Consider the following 18,160-nt stretch of genomic DNA (forward strand, 5'->3'; position numbering starts at 1 on the left):
TCCCTCCTGCCTTAATTTTTCCCTGGGGTGGGGAAGGGGTACAGAGAATGTGCTCTAGATCCTTAATGGATAACGTTTTCCAGAGCCCCCTCTGATCACTCAGTGACTCTGGGATTTAAAAGCAGCAGAGTGATTTCTCCAAAGGAAGCTGAACGTTCAAAACAATTACCCTGAACTATTCCATCCCCTTGGAACGGGTTTAATGCACCAGGTCCTGAGGTGAGGCTGTCAGGATACATTGAGACACAGCAACACAACCCTTTACGAAGTGCCTCACAATCCAGCAGCTCACCACTCCTTCCTTCATCCCGAAAAACAGCGTTTTCCAGGGAGCCCAACAGCCTGAAAATGAGTAAGTGTGAAGTGAGACTACACTGGCCTGCACCGAGCATTTGTTTTTGCCAAGAGAAGACCACATTTCTGGGTTGCTTTTAAACACTGCCTTCTGGAACTTCATTTTGGGGATGAAAATTAAAGAATTATTTTGGAGGCTTCAAGTTATCTTTCCCCTCTTGATATTTTCCAGAGCTGTTTGGAAACGGGAGGGTGGAGCTGGCACCACTGGGGCAGTGGTTTCAGAAAGCACTTCTGCAGCTATTCAGGGAAAAAACTGCTGGATCATGTTGGTATTTTTATAAGTAACTTGATGCGTGGTTCTATTTTGGATACCAACTATGCAGCAATGCAGACTGGTTTGAGCAAACTGCAGGGGGAAGGAAGAAAAAAGGAAGATCCGATCCCCTTACAGAACAAAGGCTGCCTTCTCCAGGGAAACCTCTTCAACCTCCAAGGGCTCAGTTTAACCATGTGCCTTTCAAAATAAGTTTTAAAAAGCCATTTAGATTTTATAAGGAAGTGAAAGTAATAGTCAATTGTGATTGTTCTGTGATATGTGAAGGAGTTGAACCAAACTAATTAAAAGTAAAAATCTTCCATCATGACTCTAGATTAAAACCAGTTGTACTTTTAAGATAAACAAAAGACCTAAACCAACAATAACGTCATGAAATTTTTGCCACCTTCAATAATTTTTCATTTCTGTTTGCTACTTTGGTCTCTAATTGACTTGCTAAAGAACTTCCCGTTTTATGAAGCACCAGAACCTCCTCCACCTCAATAAAGAAAATTGCCAGAACTTGAAGAAATGAAAACAAGTAATGCCAGCTAAAAATTGCCTCACAGTGTGAATGGGGACATTAGTACTTGACAAACACCCTGGGATTTTTTTTCACAGGGCTTTTAGAGAATGCCTTCCAGGCAGCCTACACACCATTTGCAGCACAGAATTCATTATAGTAGGTTTGAAGACATTCACACTTACGTTGCTGGCTCCACAAAGCTGTAACACGCTGCAGGGTGGGCTGCAGAAGCCCCAGAAGTCAGTGGGAATCCTTCCCACAACCTCTTCCTCTAAAATTAGGAAATATATATGTATGTATATATACAAGGAAGAAATTCTTCCCTGTGAGGGTAGGAAGGCCCTGGCACAGGGTGCCCAGAGCAGCTGTGGCTGCCCCTAGAAGTGTCCAAGGCCAGGCTGGACAGGGCTTGTAGCAACCTGGGATAGTGGAAGGTGTCCCTGCCCATAGCAGGGGGTGGAATTGAATCAACTTTTATTATCCCTCCCAACCCAAACCATTCTGCAATTCTGTGATTCTAATTATCAACCTATTGTGTGGAATAACTTCCTGAATGCGACAGAATGTGCTTGCTGAAATTATTCAGCTCCTTTTCTCAAATAAACAAGAATATGGGGGGCCCAGGTTGCTCTTAAAATTAGGTGATTCCTGGGATATTGAAAGGGATTGGCAACAGCTGTCTTTTTATTCACACACCTGTATCTCATTTCGAGCCCTGAGGAGCCACTGAGGCCAGACAGCAAAAATCACAGAATTATTAGGGTTGGAAGGGATTGCTGGAGATCATTCGTTTCAACCTCTCTGCCAAGGCAGGGACACCTGGAGCAGGTGACACAGGAATCCATCCAGGTGGGTTTGGAATGTCTCCAGCGAGGGAGACTCCACACCCTCCCTGGGCACCTGTTCCAGTGCTCTGCCACCCTCACGGAACGTTTTTCCTCCTGCTGAGGTGATGCAGGAGCTGTGCGGGATGTAGGGCCCCTGCCAGGGAAAACCTACACGGGAGTGTGTGTCCAGTGATGTACCCAACGCTGCAGTGAGAAACCTCGCCCTGCGGCACAGCTCGGCTCTTACCATGGCTGAGGAGAGAGCCCTGCGGGCAGGGGCGCGGCGGGCGCGGGCCCAACCCAGGCTCCTGCGAGGAGGTAGGGACGCTGCCATAGGCTGAGGGAGGCGAGGGCTAACAAGGACACAGCGGGAGCTCTAGACGGAGAGGCGGAGCCCGGGGCGGGCTGGGGACGTGGCGAGCCCGGTCTTACGGGGCAAAACGGCGTTTTGGGCCGGATCCTACGGGGAAAAAGGGCATTTTGGGCCGGGCCCAAGGTCGGGCGCGGCGGCCATGACGCCCTCCCGCCGGTAACCATGGCAGCGACGGGGCAATCTCGCGAGATCTGCTGGCGTGGGCGATAGGTGGAGCACCAGGTCTCGCGAGAGTTGCGCGGGGGAGGAGGTGAGGGGACGGGCAAGATGGCGTCGGAGGGCGACCTGGGCAGGAAGTGGGACCGGTGTGTGGCGGACTCCGCCGTCAAGCTGGGTAAGGGCGGCACGGGCATAGCGGAGCGGGAGGGCCCAGGGAACAGCGGTGGTGGTCCCCGGGGCTCCCCGGAGCTGGGAGAGCGGCCGCCGGCGTGTCCCCGCGGCGCGGGGCCCACTGCCCCCCGCCGCCCTGGGTTCGCCTCAGAGCGGTTGTGAGCCCGGGAGGGGCTCAGGGTGTCCGGAGGATCCGCCCTCATAGCTGTCCCCGGCGTCGGGTAGAGTCGGCGACCCCGGGCCTGGTAAGGTGACCTTGGCCGCGGGCTCGGACCCCCGCCGGGCCCGCTCCCAGCTCTGCGCCCCGGCCCGGCCCCGGCTTACCGCGGTCCGGGCGTGTTTGACCTCTGGTTACTCCCTGTGTTGAATGTAAGAGGTTTCCGTGCGAAATGTGGGCTCCGTAGGAAATCTGGGAGGCCTCCCGGCCGGAATGAATGAGCAGCGGGCAGGCTCGACCGGGTCCTGGCGTGCCGCGACCTTGCCTGCCTTCGGCTTTGCTGCGGCGGTGGGTTTGAATCAGTCTGTGCAGAGCAGTTCGCATCAGGCCGTGTGCGAGGGGGGCCGCGTTTATTAAAAGCGGTAGGCAGCGTGACAGGCTGAGAGCTCTGGCACGTGTTACTTAGTACAGCGTGTGGAGTGTGACATTGAGAAGCTCCGTCCGTGTCCCAGCCTTGTAGTTCTGCCTTTTCGCTAAATAGGGGAGCAGTTCCGTTGGATTTTTTCCGTATTTATTTGCCCTTAAAGTGAGAGTTACGCCCATGCCTCAGTTTTCTGCAGCAAACCATTCGCGAGGTTTCACTAAGTACTGTGAGTTTTAGGGGTGGTGCTGGTGGCAGCGCCGTGCTCGCCCTGTGACCGGCTGCAGAGCGACAGAGCTCGTGGCTTCGCAAAATGTGCTTGCAAACCCAAAGCTTTCAATGCAACGTATAGAGCAAGAAATGCAGTGTCTGACAAAAGGTATTCGTTCCATGTTGGTACAGATGTCTCTTTTAGAACCATAAATAATATCTGGGAAATGTGAATGTTTATTTCTTGCTGCTGCAGTGGCCTTGTGCTTAAAAGCTGATGAGGAACTTGGGGGTTTTAGTTGCTTAATACTTTTCCATTAGAAAAGATGTTTAATAATTTTAAGTAAACTGAAACTTCCATTGTTTATAACAGACCTTTGAAAAGTGTCAAGTGCTCCAGAGCAGTGTTTTTCCTTATGAAATTCTATTCAGGTTTGTCTGGCAAACATATCTGGATATGTTTATGTTTCCATAGCATTGGTTGCTTTATCATAAAATATTAAGTTTGCCAAATTATAAACAAGAACTTGTTCCATGCTGCAGCTGTACATGTCAGAATCCTGTACATCCTCTGTCCTGAAGGCTGAAAGAAGTGGATACAGGGTTGATTTCACAGAATCACAGGCTGGTTTGTTCTGGAAGAGACCCTAAAGCTCATCCTGTCCCACCCCCTGCCATGTCAGGGACACCTTCCACTATCCCAGGGTGCTCCAAGCCCCGTCCAGCCTGGCCTTGGACACTTCCAGGGATGGAGCAGCCACAGCTTCTCTGGGCACCCTGTGCCAGGGCTTCCCCACCCTCACAGGGAAGAATTTTTTGCCATTATCCAACCTAACCCTGCCCTTTGTCATTGGGAAGCCATTCCCCCTTGGCATGTCTCTCCAGGCCCTTGGAAAAAGTCTCTTTCCATCTTTCCTGTCAGCTCCCTTCAGGTACTAGAAGGCTGCAATTAGGTCACCCCAAAACCTTCTTTTTTCCAGGCTGAACAATCCCAATTCTCTCAGCCTTTCCTCCCAGCAGAGCTGCTCCATCCCCCTGATCATCCTGGTGCCTCCTCTGGACTCTCCCAGCAGCTCCACGTCCTTCCTGTGCTGGGCCCCAGGGCTGGGGCAGCTCTGCAGGTGGGGCCTCACCTGAGTGAGGCAGAGGGGCAGAATTCCCCCTTTCCTGCTGCCCACGCTGGGGGATCAGCCCAGGGCATGGGGAGTCTCTGGGCTGGGTCATGTCCAGCTCTCACCCACAGCACCCCCAGGTCCTTCTCCCTAGGGCTGCTCCCAATCTGTTCATCCCTCAGCCTGGATTGATCCTGGGGGTTGCCCTGACCCATGTGCAGCACCAGCACCTGTTCCTGTTAAACCTCATGGGATTCCCATGGGCCGCTCCTCGAGCTTGCCCAGGTCCCTCTGGATGTCCCTGTCCTTCAGGTGTGTCTGCACCACTAAGTTTGGTGTCTGTCACCTGCACTCCTGACTCTTCAGTGGGCCTTTTGTTTTGATTCGGTGTTTTCTTCCATCCTAAAGTGGCAACAGAAGAAAGAGAACCTTCTTTGCCTCGTGCACTGGTGCTCCAGTCCAGGGATTCCCAGTGTTGGCTTCACGAGGATGCTGAGTAGAGATCTCAGTCAAATTCATGGTTTTCCTTAGACTGCCCAAAAAGGTCACATGTGCTGCATCTCTTTATCTTAGTGCCAGACCTGGTGGGATGGGCTCAGACACGTGTTTCTCTTCACGTGTGAGGGCACTTTTCTGGTTTGTGTGCTTTTACAATTGATCAGTAACTGAATCATTTGTGTTGGCAACCTCCTCCATGAACTGTGTGCTGACAACACACATTTTTCCGTGGTATCCCAGTGGGAATGATTGTTTTCTCTGCAGGGACATTAAAACCTCGAGTGGTCGTGTTGATTGCTTTTGTAATATTACTGCAAAGTTTGCTGGAGTTTCCAATAAATTGTCGAGGGTGGTTGTTGTACTGGAAAGAAGGAAGGAAAGAAAATAAACTTTTTTACTTGAGGATTTGGGTGCTTGTTACATGGGATATAGGATTTGGTAAATGTGTTACTTTTTTTGTCAGACTTTTCCCTTTGGTGGCTGCAGTTTCCTTCCCAAACGCTCCTTTACATCCTTCCTGAGTGCTACATCCAGGGAGATCTTTTCAGCCAGTGGCTGGGGAAAAACAAACATTGTGATTAGCACAGTGTTTTCCCATTCCAGACTCTCTAAATACAGGAAAGCACTGAATTTCTGGAGCCTTGTATGCGGGACATTTCCCAGTGTCTGTGAGAACTGTGGACAGATAACTTCTGTGGATTAGTTTGAGGGCTGGAGGGACATGGGAAACAGAAAAGGGGGAGAAGGGGAGGTAGAGCTCTCAGGCTGGCTTTATTAGCAATAATGTGGTTTTAAATTCCAGCTGGGGGCTGTGCAGCCTGTCCTTAGCCCATCAGGATTCCCACTACGCTGCGTAAGCCGGGGTTTGTAAGCCGGGGTTTGTTGTTAGCTCTGTTGTTTGTAGTTGTGCAATGCTGTTTTAGTTGGAGACCAAGCTCCTGAAAAAAACTTGATCTCCTGCCACTAAAACTTCCAAAATAAATATTTATCTTGTGTTGCATCTTTTGAAATGCTGTATTATGTTTTCAAGCTCTTGGTTACTACCTGTGTGGATCTTGTAATTTAGTATTAACTTTTTCCTGTTAGTTCCAAACAGAGGATGTTGTCAGGTGTTGTTAAGACAGTGTTTAATTTCAGAGTAAGTAAACCCGGTTATGCCTGCGCAAAACATTGAGCCATTGTTAAATGGAGCTTGTGGTGACCTCGTTTTTATTAGGGCTGATATTTATTTGTTTTGCTAATGAAGAGGCTGTATCTAGGTGGTTTTGTTCCTCTTCCATTCCAAATGTAGTTGTGAGCACAGTGTTTGTGCGTGGGGGACTGGGTTGTGCTTTCTTAGCTGACCAGGCGCTTTCTGACGGACAGTCCAGGTCTTGCTGGCTCTGGCTTTGCACCATTCTCAGGGCTTTTCACCAGGCAGTCATTTAAATGATTTAACTTTCTGTTCCTTTTTTTGGTTCTGATACTGATTTTTTGTGCAGAAAAGCTACTTGTTACTTTCTGACAGAAAAGTTGTTTGTTTGGGGTGTGGGAACAGAGACTCCAGCTACCGAGGCTTTCTTTTCCTTCCCAGCTTGCAAACCTTTCTCAGCTCCTGTGTCCTCCCCAGCCTTTGCAGCCAGTTCTTCCTTTTCAGTAGAGCTCTGCAGAGGAGGGATGATGAAGTAAACAGTGTTGTGGTCTTCCTCCATCCTGCAGGCTCCAAAGCTGGTTCAAAGGGTTGGTCTGTTTGTTTAACTGATGGATAGTTCATGGCTGTTTATTTGGAAAGACAATTATTCACAAAAGACTGACAGAGGTGGTTTTTGCTACAAGGCTGTAATTTTGGACAAATTACTATTATGTGCTGTTTCCAGGGGACAGAGAGGCAATAAAGAGTATGTGTGGAAGGGAGGGAGGTTTATGTCTTGGTTTGTTTTGAAGCTGTTGTTATTTTAAATGAGTTGAACACTGTAATTTCCCTGACACTGGAAGGTAATCCTAGGGAAGCTGTTTGCTTCCTGACTTGTGTGTGTGAAGTTGCTGTGTTGAAGTTCATTTTTTTTCTGGAGAGAAATGTTTTGATGTATGTCTGTGATTGACCAAAATTCAGCCTGGAAGCTTGTAAATAATCCAGTGTAGTGATTTCATTTTCCTCTAATCCTCTGTTTTGACATCTGAAAATAAAATGCTTCTAATTTCCATTTAATAGGGATTTTTTTAAGAGAAAAGGGCACTTTGAATTCTCCTACAACTGTTAACATGATTTCTTCTGGCTTGCATCATCTGGCCTGCTTGAATAGCTGTTCTGTTAATGGCAAGGGTGAAATTGTATTGTTTGTGTCATTCCACAGATTGGATATTTCAGAAAGAACCATTGTATGGATTGCAATGTCAGTATTTTTAAATAATCTTTCACATGGTTGTGAATAGGATAAAGTCAGTCTATATAATGATAAAACTTGATTACACTTTCTGAAAACTAGATTAGACTTTGTCTAAATATACAAAAATCCTGAAATTCCTGTTTTGAAGTGGTTTTTTGCTTGGCAGTTGTATCGTGGTCATCCAGTCTTAACTACCAGGTCAGAAGGCTTGTTCTTCCTTTGGGGTTTTGTTTTTAATGCTGGAGAACAGGGATATTATGTGAGCACACATTGCTCATGTGTGCTCAATGCTCAACTGCATTGTTGTGTGAGCTTTGTTGGAACCCCAAGTTATTTTTCCGTGTCATACAGAAGATCCAGCTCTACTAGTTGTGTCTTGCACAGAACAAGTAGTGTAAATATTAACTGCTCGTGGCTGTGCAGGGAGGCAGCACAGACAACAAAAAATGTTTTCTTTGGAAGAGTTGGGCAAATGCTGTTCTGAGAATAGGCTTTTAGTCAAAAATCTAACAGCAATATTTAGTTATGATGTTAGCAGAGCTCTGAATACAATGTCCATCTACAAATTAAGGGGGTATTCTGTTGGAAGAAAAAGACAGGAAACTCTTTAGGAATCCAGGTCTCCTCCTAACTGCATTGTGCCCCTGCTGTTCCTCTTGGCTGGCACTCTGGATGAATCAGGGAATGTGCCCTGCTGTGGTGTGTCCCACCAGCTGTGCCAGCCTGCTCTTGGTGGACTTTGGAGCAAGAGAACCCGAGAGAAGAGCTGTGACAATCCATCGGCTAATCCATTGCAGCCTTTGCAAACCCCAGACCTCCTAAGCTTTGCTCCACGGGAAATGAGTCCAAAATGCGCTGACTTCCCGGACCTCTGCGTTAGTGCATTGATAAGATGCCAACTCTGCCTTTTTTGGAGGTGGCATGCAATGGCAGTGCCCAGGGGAAAGGGGCTGTAGCCAAGTGATATTCTAAAGTTTGGTCCTTGAGATGTTACAGCAGTAGGTGGGAACAAGACTTCGTTGGTTTTTTATATCAGAAACAGTTCTCTGAGAAAATCCTTTCAGGGCTGCTGGCACATCCTTGGTGATAATAAATGAATAGCAAGAGGTTTGAGAAGGACCAGACTCCTTTCCTCTTCATTCCCGCCAGTGAGATGCCCCTGAAACTCTTCTTGCTCTCAGTTGCCTCTGTTTCTGAGCTGGGCCAGCAGACGTCAGTACTGGCCAGCCTCTGCTGGCTGGGTGTGAAGCAGCAGCACTGACCACCCTCATAGCTGGGCTGCAAAAGCCCTGAGTGTGGGTGTGTTTACTCCTGCTAAATCTTTCTTTTCAGCAATGTTATTGTTTTTATTAGCAGAACATGTAATTGCAGTAAGACAAGGTAAAGTTTCCTGTCAGAGGGGTATTTTCTGTATTATCAGAATATTGCTGTTTTTTTACATATGAGCTTCTAAAGCAAGCACAGCCCTGATTTGTCTAAAAGCTTGGTGCAATATTGATCACAGAATCCCAAAATGGTTTGGGTTGGGAGGCACCTTAAAGCTCATCCAGTCCCACCCTCTGCCGTGGGCAGGGACACCTTCCACCACCCCAGGCTGCTCCAAGCCCCATCCAACCTGGCCTTGGACATTTCCAGGGATTGGGCAGCCGCAGCTGCTCTGGGAAATCTTTGCCAGGGCCTCCCCACCTTCACAGGAAAGTTGCACTATCTCATCATTGAGCAGCTTCCACTCCTCTCCCCTTCCCCTTTTAAAGGAGGGAGAAAACGTAGTGCCCTCAGGTCTCACAGTTCATTCACTGGTGTGAGGCTGGAGTTTCTAGTCCAGTATCACCGTGATTCCTTGGGAGATCACGGGCCCTTCATGCCGCTGCCTGTGCCTCTGCTGATGTTTACCCAAGGTTTGCCTTTGAGCAGCACTTGACCTGACCCTGAGTGCTTAAGTGTGAAAGCAGCCCCTGAAAAGATGTCAGGATTTTTGATTATAATGATATTTGGATATTAATATTTTGTTATTCCAATTTTTCTGTATTACTACAGTCAGATGCTGGTATAAAACAAAACACTCTTTTTTCTGCTTCTTTCGTGAGTACTTGGTATATAATTTCACTGTGTTTTCTTCTCGTGTCCTTGCTCATTTTTCTGTCTGCTCTGCAAACAATCCACACCACAGGGGAGATGGGAATGAAAGCTTCAAAGTTGGTGTTTGAAGAAAATCTGGTTCCTGCCACTAAGACCTTGCAAAGAGTCTGCTTAAAATTAATTCTCTCCGTAAATAAGTGATTTCATGGTCTCGGTTTTCTAACTGGTGCTAAGTGCTGCCCTGTGAAGGCCCTGGTGTATGAAGGCAGCTTTCCTCCACATTTTTGCAAAGCAATTCTTTATGTATCTTGTCAGAGTGGGATTGGAGGCTGAAGCTCTCATTTTTGTGTTTGTGTGTGTGGAATGGCAAAGGAAAATAATAGTTTTTGTTTTGGGATTAAGTAATTGAAAACCTTCCAGCTGCTGTAGTAACAGCAACACATCTACCAGATGTCAATGAGCATATTTTAATCCTTCTATTTTAAGTTTCAAGCTATTGAAAAAAAGTACATCTAGGTGTGGCTCTGTTAATAGCTGCCTCAGCCTGTATCTACTTGGGTAGCCTAGGAAAGAACCATGTAGTATCACTCTTGGAGCGACTGCTGATTAAATTTATAGAAAAAGCTTTTCCCAGATGTTCTTATGGGGCAGGAGCCCATCCTGAAGATTTGTGTTTCTCTCCGAGACACTTTTATGATGTCCTGTTGGGTATACAGCGTGTGCTCTCCTGTGTGTTAGATTGATTGGCGGTACCAGGACGTTTTTCTTGGAAGGTGTAAGAGCCAAAAACATAGAAAGAAAAAGTTTTGGCGCCTGGGCTCACTGCCTAATGCCAATTCCGTGTGGCTGGGACGCTCTGTGTAGCTGGGACGTGTAGTGGGGAGCAGGGGTGAGGTGCCCACACAACTGTCCTGTCCCCTGTTGACACTGTAAATGAGTTTAGGCTGAAGTGATGGATGTGGGGTGGAAGAGGCTGTTTTTCTAGTTAAACATTTTAAACTGTCAGAGAAGGTGAAAAATGGGTTGTACTCTTTCCTGTGGTCTTTTCCTCCAAAGAGTCTGTCATGCAAGAAAGGGAGGGAAAATGTGCCTGGCGTGGATCAAGACCTTTGCTTTGCCATGTTCGTTTGTTTTCATTGTAAGATAAACCTTTCATGTTTTATTGTCACAAAGTTAAAGCCTGGCCTAGAGGTGCTGATCTTTAGGAGGAACAGCTGGAGTGTCCCCTGGTCAGGTGGGAGGCTCTTTGAAGCGACATGTTGCCTTTTTAAGAGGAAATGGAGCATGTGAGAACTTAAACCTGTAAAACTCATCATCAGCTCTGCCATTGTTTATCTCTGGTGTAACTTTATATAGAATTAAAGTGAAATGCATTACTTTGCTCCCGAGGCAAGATGGTTTTGCTCCCCCTTGGTCTTGGAGACACAGGAAATGACCACATAACCACAAATACTTTCTAGTGGAATGAAGATGAGTGACAAACTTCCCGCAGAAAGAGGTTCTTAACCAGACGGGCTAAGGAATTAAATGTAGCTGAAGGTTCTGGGTTTAAGTTAAAACCAACTTCTAGCTGTTCAAGCCAAGTAGAAAAGAGTGAATGCTGTACACGCAGTGGCTGGTGTGAGGGGCAGATCTGGTGTTTCCAGTAGACAGGGGGTTGTGATACAACAGTTGTGAGCACAGACTGTGCCTCAGTCAGGAGAGGAGTGAACCAAGCTGCCTTTGAGATGAGGAAAGCTAAGGTACTCCTTTGGCTTTGTTTCTCAAGTTGCCTTCTTGTACAGAAAGCCAAAACCCATTAGCTGTCAGATCTCCTTCACTTCTCTGTAGCATTTTCATTACTTAAAGCTTAGCTATCATACCATCATTTTTTTGTACTAATTATCACTGCAGACTCCTTACAGCTGGAACAAAGTGCAATGATAGCCTCTAAAATGGCACAAAAAATGCATTTGCATGAAGAAGAACAGTCCCTTCAAATGAGCTGCTTCAGAAAAAGCTTTCTTAAGAGAGTAGTTTTTCGTAAGTCAGTCATGCTGGACCACATCTGTTTAACAGTGGTGTTAGTGTGGGGGAAGGCCTAGTTTGTGTTTTAGGCTTAGGCTGAATTGCAGTTGACATAAATAATAAATTTTTCACCTTTTAAGTGTATCCTGTAGCTTCCCCCATGGCCAACAGCAAGCGGCATTGATGGTATCTGAGTGGAGTCCTTACAGAGGGGCTGTAATGTGAGAGAACACCTGAAGGAGGTGAAGAGAGTACGAGATAATGATAATTTCTGGAAGTAAATGGAAAGAAACTAATTATAGCTGCTTCCTTAGTGCAGGGTTGTCTTAAGACAAGACAGGAAGCAGTTCACCACCAGGCTGGTGAGAAGAATGTGGGTTTGACTGGTAACATGGAAAATGTGGTGACATTAGAAACTGCCCAGGCTGTGCATGGAGATGATGCAGAATTTGTCATCCTGTAAATCATTTCTCATTGATTAGCTAAACTGTTTGGATTGGCAGAGGGGACCTTCCCAGGGACAGGAAGCGTAGGACCAGGATCGCTTCCTCGTGGCAGGGCTGCTGAACCGGGCACTTCAAACAGCGCCTGGTGCTGTCTGAACAGAGAGAATTCCCCCACCAAGTCCTTGTCAGCCCTGAAGTGCGACAGCCCAAACCAAACCAGCACAACTGCAGAGTGCAGGAACAGGCTGGCAGAGGAGCCGGGCCAGGGAGCCAAACAGGATGGATTCTGGAAGATAGTGATTATCCTTAATGGCATAAACATTGTGGGAGAGCCAGCACCAGCTGGACTATAGCAAAGGTACGGCAGGAAGGCTCTGTTGGGAGGGGGCTGGGGGGATTAGAGGGGTGAGCTGTGGCTCTGAGGGAGGCCTGATGTCTCTTCCAGGCTGTGGGTGAGCACTGCTCAGTGCCACGGGTCTGAACGAGCTGCTCCAAGGAGTGTCTCTTGCTGTCTGAAAGGCACAAAACCCGTGACGCTCTGAGCAGACATCCGAGGATCCGAGACTTTCCCTTAGCTGTGCAAATGATTAGAGTGAAAACCTGACCTTCTGCGAAGCGCTTGGGCTCTAAAATGTCTGGGGGAGTTATGTCAGGATCGCTTGGCAGGCGGTCAAAGCTCTTCCTGCATGTTTTGTAAGCCTACTCCGAAGCTGTAATGACCTGGTAAAGTAGTTACCTCTGGCACAACTGAAAAGCTGTAGTAAAATGAAAAGGGTTTTCAAATCAACTCCCATTTCCAGCTCTCAGTAAATACGGAGAGTAAAGTCCTAGCAGAGAGTGAACGTGAGGGGGTTTGCTCAGGTCACGTTTGCTCACCTCTGTTCTAATATTCAGGGGTGTGTAATCAGTAAAACACATGGGATGCTTAGTTAAGGTATGAGGTGGTGCATCCTAATGTACTTAGGATGTCAAGTATTTTTTGAGTTCCTCAATAGAAACTATCAATATACTTTTTACAAGGAAAAAGTTTTGAAGAGCACAAGGAAACTTAAAAAAAAAAGAAATGTCATCCTATATGCCATGAGGGTACAGGATCCTTGGCATTGTTCTGGACTCAACTCACTTACTGATGCATTCAACAGGATCACATGCTTTTAAGAATATAAAAAAAGTATGTATTTTAATTAGTAAACTTATTATATAGAAGTTAAATTTCTTGTTTTGAAAGGAGAGAATTGAAACCCATAACAGGATGTGTTTGCTGCAAAATAAACCTGAAGCTGTTGATTTGGTTTTTTTAATGAGCATGACTGATTTTTTTTTTCAGTTTTCAAACTTTTGTACTTCCATGCCTTATCTAAAATTCTTGTTTTTAGTGGACATAATTAAAGGTAGAATTTGCCCACTCAGCTGCAAGTTTTCACTGTTATATTTATTGGGTCCTGAGAGGAGTTTTGCAGACTTGCCTGACATCTTGCACAAAATCATAAGCTCACCTTCCAAGGAAAGCAAAAAATTATTTTTAAATGTGCCGAGTTTTTTAATGGCACTGAATAATTTTGTTTCAACTGCTGCAGTTATTTCTATATATAGTATAAGGATGTGAAAAGTCATTCACTCCTAATGTGTTTAAATATGCTCCATAATGAATGTTGTGGATGTGAAAGATAAGCAGCCTGGAGCTTTCTTTGTAAGGTATAGGGTAACACAAAGCTTCAAAGTTCTGCTGCCCTCAGGACACACATTGAAGCAGTTAAAGTAGTGAGATAAACGAACTACAATGAGATACTCATCTGCAGAATCTAAAGCTCAAGGACACAATAAGTTTTCATTTAAATGTTTCTCATTTGCTGACAATGAGCCAAATAAATTTTAATTCCACATTGTAGATGGTGACAGAAATTCAGGAACTTTCCCTGGGATGAGAGTCTGGTTTGTTTCCCAGATAGTTCTGATAATGTACTTACAACATATGTTGGGATTCTAATCTGAATTCACTGCTTACAGTTACTTCAGAAAACAAGAATTGTTTTTTTCAGATTTGTTATGTAAGAGCTCTTTGGTTTGGTGTGCTGAAATAACATGTAGTTGGATAGTCATAGTCTGGTGTTCATAGTCTGATATTCCCAAGTTGGAATAAAGAATTGCTGTAAAGAACTAAATAATTTTCCATTACTTTGCTTTATCTTTGTCCTCACTCGCTGCATTTCTTCTTACAGGTGCTGGATTTGGATTAGGAATTGTTTTCTCTGTCATCTTCTTCAAAAGTAAGTACACTGCATTAATCTTGGCTCTCTGGCTTCCCAGTTTCCACCTGCTGTAGGTGCAGTTAAAGGTCTTTGAGGCAGGTAAAAGTTAGTCAGCTTGCTAGACCAATTCTTCCATTGTTTGTCCTGTCTTTTCCGTGTAAATGGAGTTCCCAAAACTTTTAGCTGTTGTGTAACAAGGTTGTTACCCATGGCACCTCCCTGAGCTCCTCCTGTGCTCAGCTCAAATCCTGGAATTGCAGGAGACCCTGAGCCAAATCACTGGAGCCATGTGTCTAGACATCAGTTTATGCCAGCCTCGCCAGGGCTTTAAAACTGATCTTAGTTCTTCAGTTGTGCTTTAAAACAGAGTAATTTTCAGTAATACCTTGAATTCAGAGATTGCTCTCGGTTAAGTTCTAAACTTGTGTTACTGTTACTCTTCTTCTGCAGTGGGCTGGTTTGGAGGATTTTAGAACTTGAAAATGCCTAGAATGCATCTTCTAGTAATTTGTTCTTTCTTGGTGCTTATGGAACAGTACATAACAAACAGCTTTCCTTGACTTTACTTTTTCCTCTCTGCTTGCCTCTTCCACAGGAAAGGCATGGCCTATTGCATTTGGGTCAGGGATGGGGTTAGGAATGGCTTATTCCAATTGTCAACACGACTTCCAGTCTCCGTATCTTCTCCATGGTAAATTTGTAAAAGTAAGTATCGATGCCACCTACTATTGGTCAATAGCTGTTTGTAAGTCAGCATATCCATTTACATGGATATTCCTCTGCCTTTCCCAAAGGAGTGCTGGTAGGAAGAAATTTGTGTTGCCAAAGCTGGAATGTTCCCCTGCTCTTTAATATCTGGTGTGTTTAACAGTAAATTTACTAGACTGAATACATGGAATTAGTTTAACAGATCCCGCAGGTAGCTTTTCCCACAACCTGAAAGCACAATAAAAATACATGTCAGGAAAGCAGAAAAACTAAACTAATGTTAAGGTTCTTCAGACTTTAAAAGAGATGAGCTGGGAAGAAACTGGAAGTCATGTCAGGCACGTCAGGTAGACCTGCCTGTGGAAGCAGATCTTTGATCTTCTGTAGGGTTTTTTTTCAATATGAAAACACTGATCACTTGGAAGTTTTGTGTCTTGTCTGTCTGGATAGTAATGTAATAGTCTGGAAAAAAATGTACCCTGTAAGCAGTTTTGAAGAGGATAATTTCGAAGTAAAGTATTTAAAAATAGATTGATTAGCAGGAACCGTTTGTGCACTCACAACCTGGCTGCAGTGCATCCGTCCACAAACTGACTCCATTAGTGTTTTCTTAATTTCTTCAAGTGTCAAAGTTGGGGCTGTTCTCGTGGTAATTTATCATTGTGGCATCTGGAAAACAGAAGAAGTGTGTGTGTTTTGGATCCACAAACCCATGGCCTGGTTAAATCATTTCAGTGACCCTGGTGGAGAGGCGTCCTCCAGGACATATTCACAGTTACTTCAGCACTTCAGAAAGTACCGAGGTAAAATACCCTGCCAGGAGCTTTTCATGCAGGACACGGAGTGCAGAAATCCCTCCTGTGTTGCTCCTCTGCCTGGTGCAGGAGGCCTGCAGGTGTTTCCAGGCTTTTCCTGATGCTCGTAGAGCTGCAAGTAGAGCCTAGTCCTCCTTAGATTTACTGGCAGATGAGCCTTTGCCAGCCTTCTGCAGCCCTACCAGACACACCTGCTTACAAATATTTTCTCCAGCTGCCTGTTAAAGAGATTCTCCAACAAATAAAATCTTTGGAGAGCAATATACAGAAACTGACTTGGATGCAGCTGATCAGCATTGCCAGCTACTGCCCAGAATCAAAATCTATGTGGCTCTTCTGGCTGGATTTGTTAACATTAAAGTGTGTTAGTTTTCCACGTCATCCTGAGATTATTTCTCCAGTTTGTCTCCAAAAAAAAAAGCTGGAATGACATGTCTGTGGCTTCATGTGAGTGATAAATGCACTGTTTACATGTTCTGAGAGAGCATTATTCATTCAAGGGTGCTTGTTCCTAGGGATGTTGGGCAGCAGCAAACAGAGTGTCCGGTCACCCTAGGAAGGGATTTTATTTGGATTAAGGACTAATTTGGAGCAGGGGTGGTCCTTGGAAGCATGAGGTAACTGGAAGGACACTTCAGATGCCTGCATGGCACAAGACAAGTAGTTTCCAGTGCACTGTCTCCATGACTTTCTCTGGCACAAAGTGGCTGAGAGAGGGAAAATGTGGATGAAGCCATCTAATGGTTAATGTCATTAATTCCCTCCAAAATGTCATGTCATGGGTAATGGCTCCAGGGTTATTACAACAAAATTATTTCATTTCTCTTGGTTAGGAACATGGAAAATATTGTTGCATTATCACTCATCTGTTTTTTTCCTAGAAAAATTTGTTATAACCAAACTCTGTAGGATTTCCTGTACAAAACTGAGTTCTGTTCAAATGCTAACTTGTCAAAATGAGAGAATCTGCGAAAAAATCACCTTTGTTAGAGAGAAGTGCAACACAGATTAACTTGGACAAAATTATTTCTGTTTTTCTGAGCCAGTCGAGTTCACAGGATCACAGGAGAACTCAAGTTGGAAAGGACTTCAGGGAGGTCATGGGGGTCAGCTGTGAGGTCAGACCAGGTTACTCAGGCCTTTATCCAGTTGGGATTGTTGATTCTTCAGGATCAAGTTCTTAATTCTGAGTCCTGAGCCAGAATAAGAGAGGACAGAGGACCTTCACAATACCAAATAATCAGGAGATGGCAGAGTGACTTTGCAGCTGTTCTGGCTGTAACTTGGATCATCACAGTGCCCATCCTTTGGGTTAGAAATTCCATCATGAAACCCCAAAAGAATACTTAAAATGCAGAAAAGTTCTAATTTGTGGTCAGAATTTTCTGAGGGCTTTTTAAGTAATTTGATCAAGTGGTTTTCACTGTGACTTCAGCAGAATTTAAAATCAACGTCACAATTATTTCAAGGCTTAAAATGCTATGGCTGTGAATTACACAGCCTAGATTTCATTGCAAAATGGAAAATATCCTAGTTTTCAGGTTATTCAGCCTGTATTATCACTTCAACCCCACAATCCTGTACTTTGATAGGACTGTGGATTTAGATTGATGTGCAAGTACACAAGAAGGCAACTGCAGCCTTTCCTCTTGCCCTTTGTGGCTTTGCTTTCAGTCTGATTTCGCTTCAGCCTGTGAATAGTTAACTTGACCAATAATGTGGGGTTGTTTGAAGTACCCAATTTATCAGAATGGAGGGTTATGCATGAAAACATGGCATGCTTCTGGCGTGAAACAGCTGCTTAATTCCTCCATACGCAACTTCTTGCTTTAGCAAAGGATGAAAATGTTCCTGTGCCCTCTGGAAATGTTACAGAGCTCCGTGACTTGCTTTACATCCTGCAGCACCTTCCATGTAAGGAACCCAAATGGCTTTTTAATAATATAAGCCTTCTTGCTTTACAGGAACAGTGACTAATGGCTAAGACTATCCCAGTGGGAAGGAAGGAGAAATCAATGATTATTCCTCAGGAATACTGAAGTGCCCCTGGAATAAGCCAACATTCTTCAGTAATGATCACCAGTAACTCTTTATACTCCAACAAACTGTTTCTGTCTATGAAACAAAGTTCTGTTGCTTGTTTTGTATCGTGTCTGAAAAGCGCAAGGAAGAGCTCTTCTGGGAAATAAATAAAAGAAAAATGGCCTTCTCTGGTGTGTTGACTTTGTATGTGAGTGAGAGAGAGGGAGAATGGAAGGAGAGACCTTCATTTGGAGTAGCCAGCAGCTGGGACCACCTGGGCCACTGGGAGAGCTCCTCAGCAAAGCCAGCCATCGTCTGTTCCTCCCCACTCCTGAGAGCAACCCCCATCCACCATCCAGTTCAAAGAAGCATTCCCACCTCATAAATCACCCACTACACCC

At 45.3% G+C, this 18,160-nt stretch overlaps 1 protein-coding gene across 1 annotated transcript; it reads left to right on the top strand.

Moving 5' to 3' along the window:
- The first annotated feature begins 2,567 nt into the window (after positions 1–2,567).
- Positions 2,568–17,946, top strand: MICOS10 (mitochondrial contact site and cristae organizing system subunit 10). Its single transcript, XM_039564053.1, has 4 exons — positions 2,568–2,673; positions 14,185–14,232; positions 14,810–14,919; positions 17,702–17,946. The coding sequence occupies exons 1-4, from the start codon at positions 2,607–2,609 to the stop codon at positions 17,708–17,710; spliced, it is 234 nt and encodes a 77-aa protein (XP_039419987.1). The 5' UTR covers positions 2,568–2,606; the 3' UTR covers positions 17,711–17,946.
- Positions 17,947–18,160: the final 214 nt, after the last annotated feature.

Source organism: Corvus cornix, chromosome 21 (assembly GCF_000738735.6).
Source record: "Corvus cornix cornix isolate S_Up_H32 chromosome 21, ASM73873v5, whole genome shotgun sequence".
Lineage (NCBI taxonomy): Eukaryota > Metazoa > Chordata > Aves > Passeriformes > Corvidae > Corvus > Corvus cornix.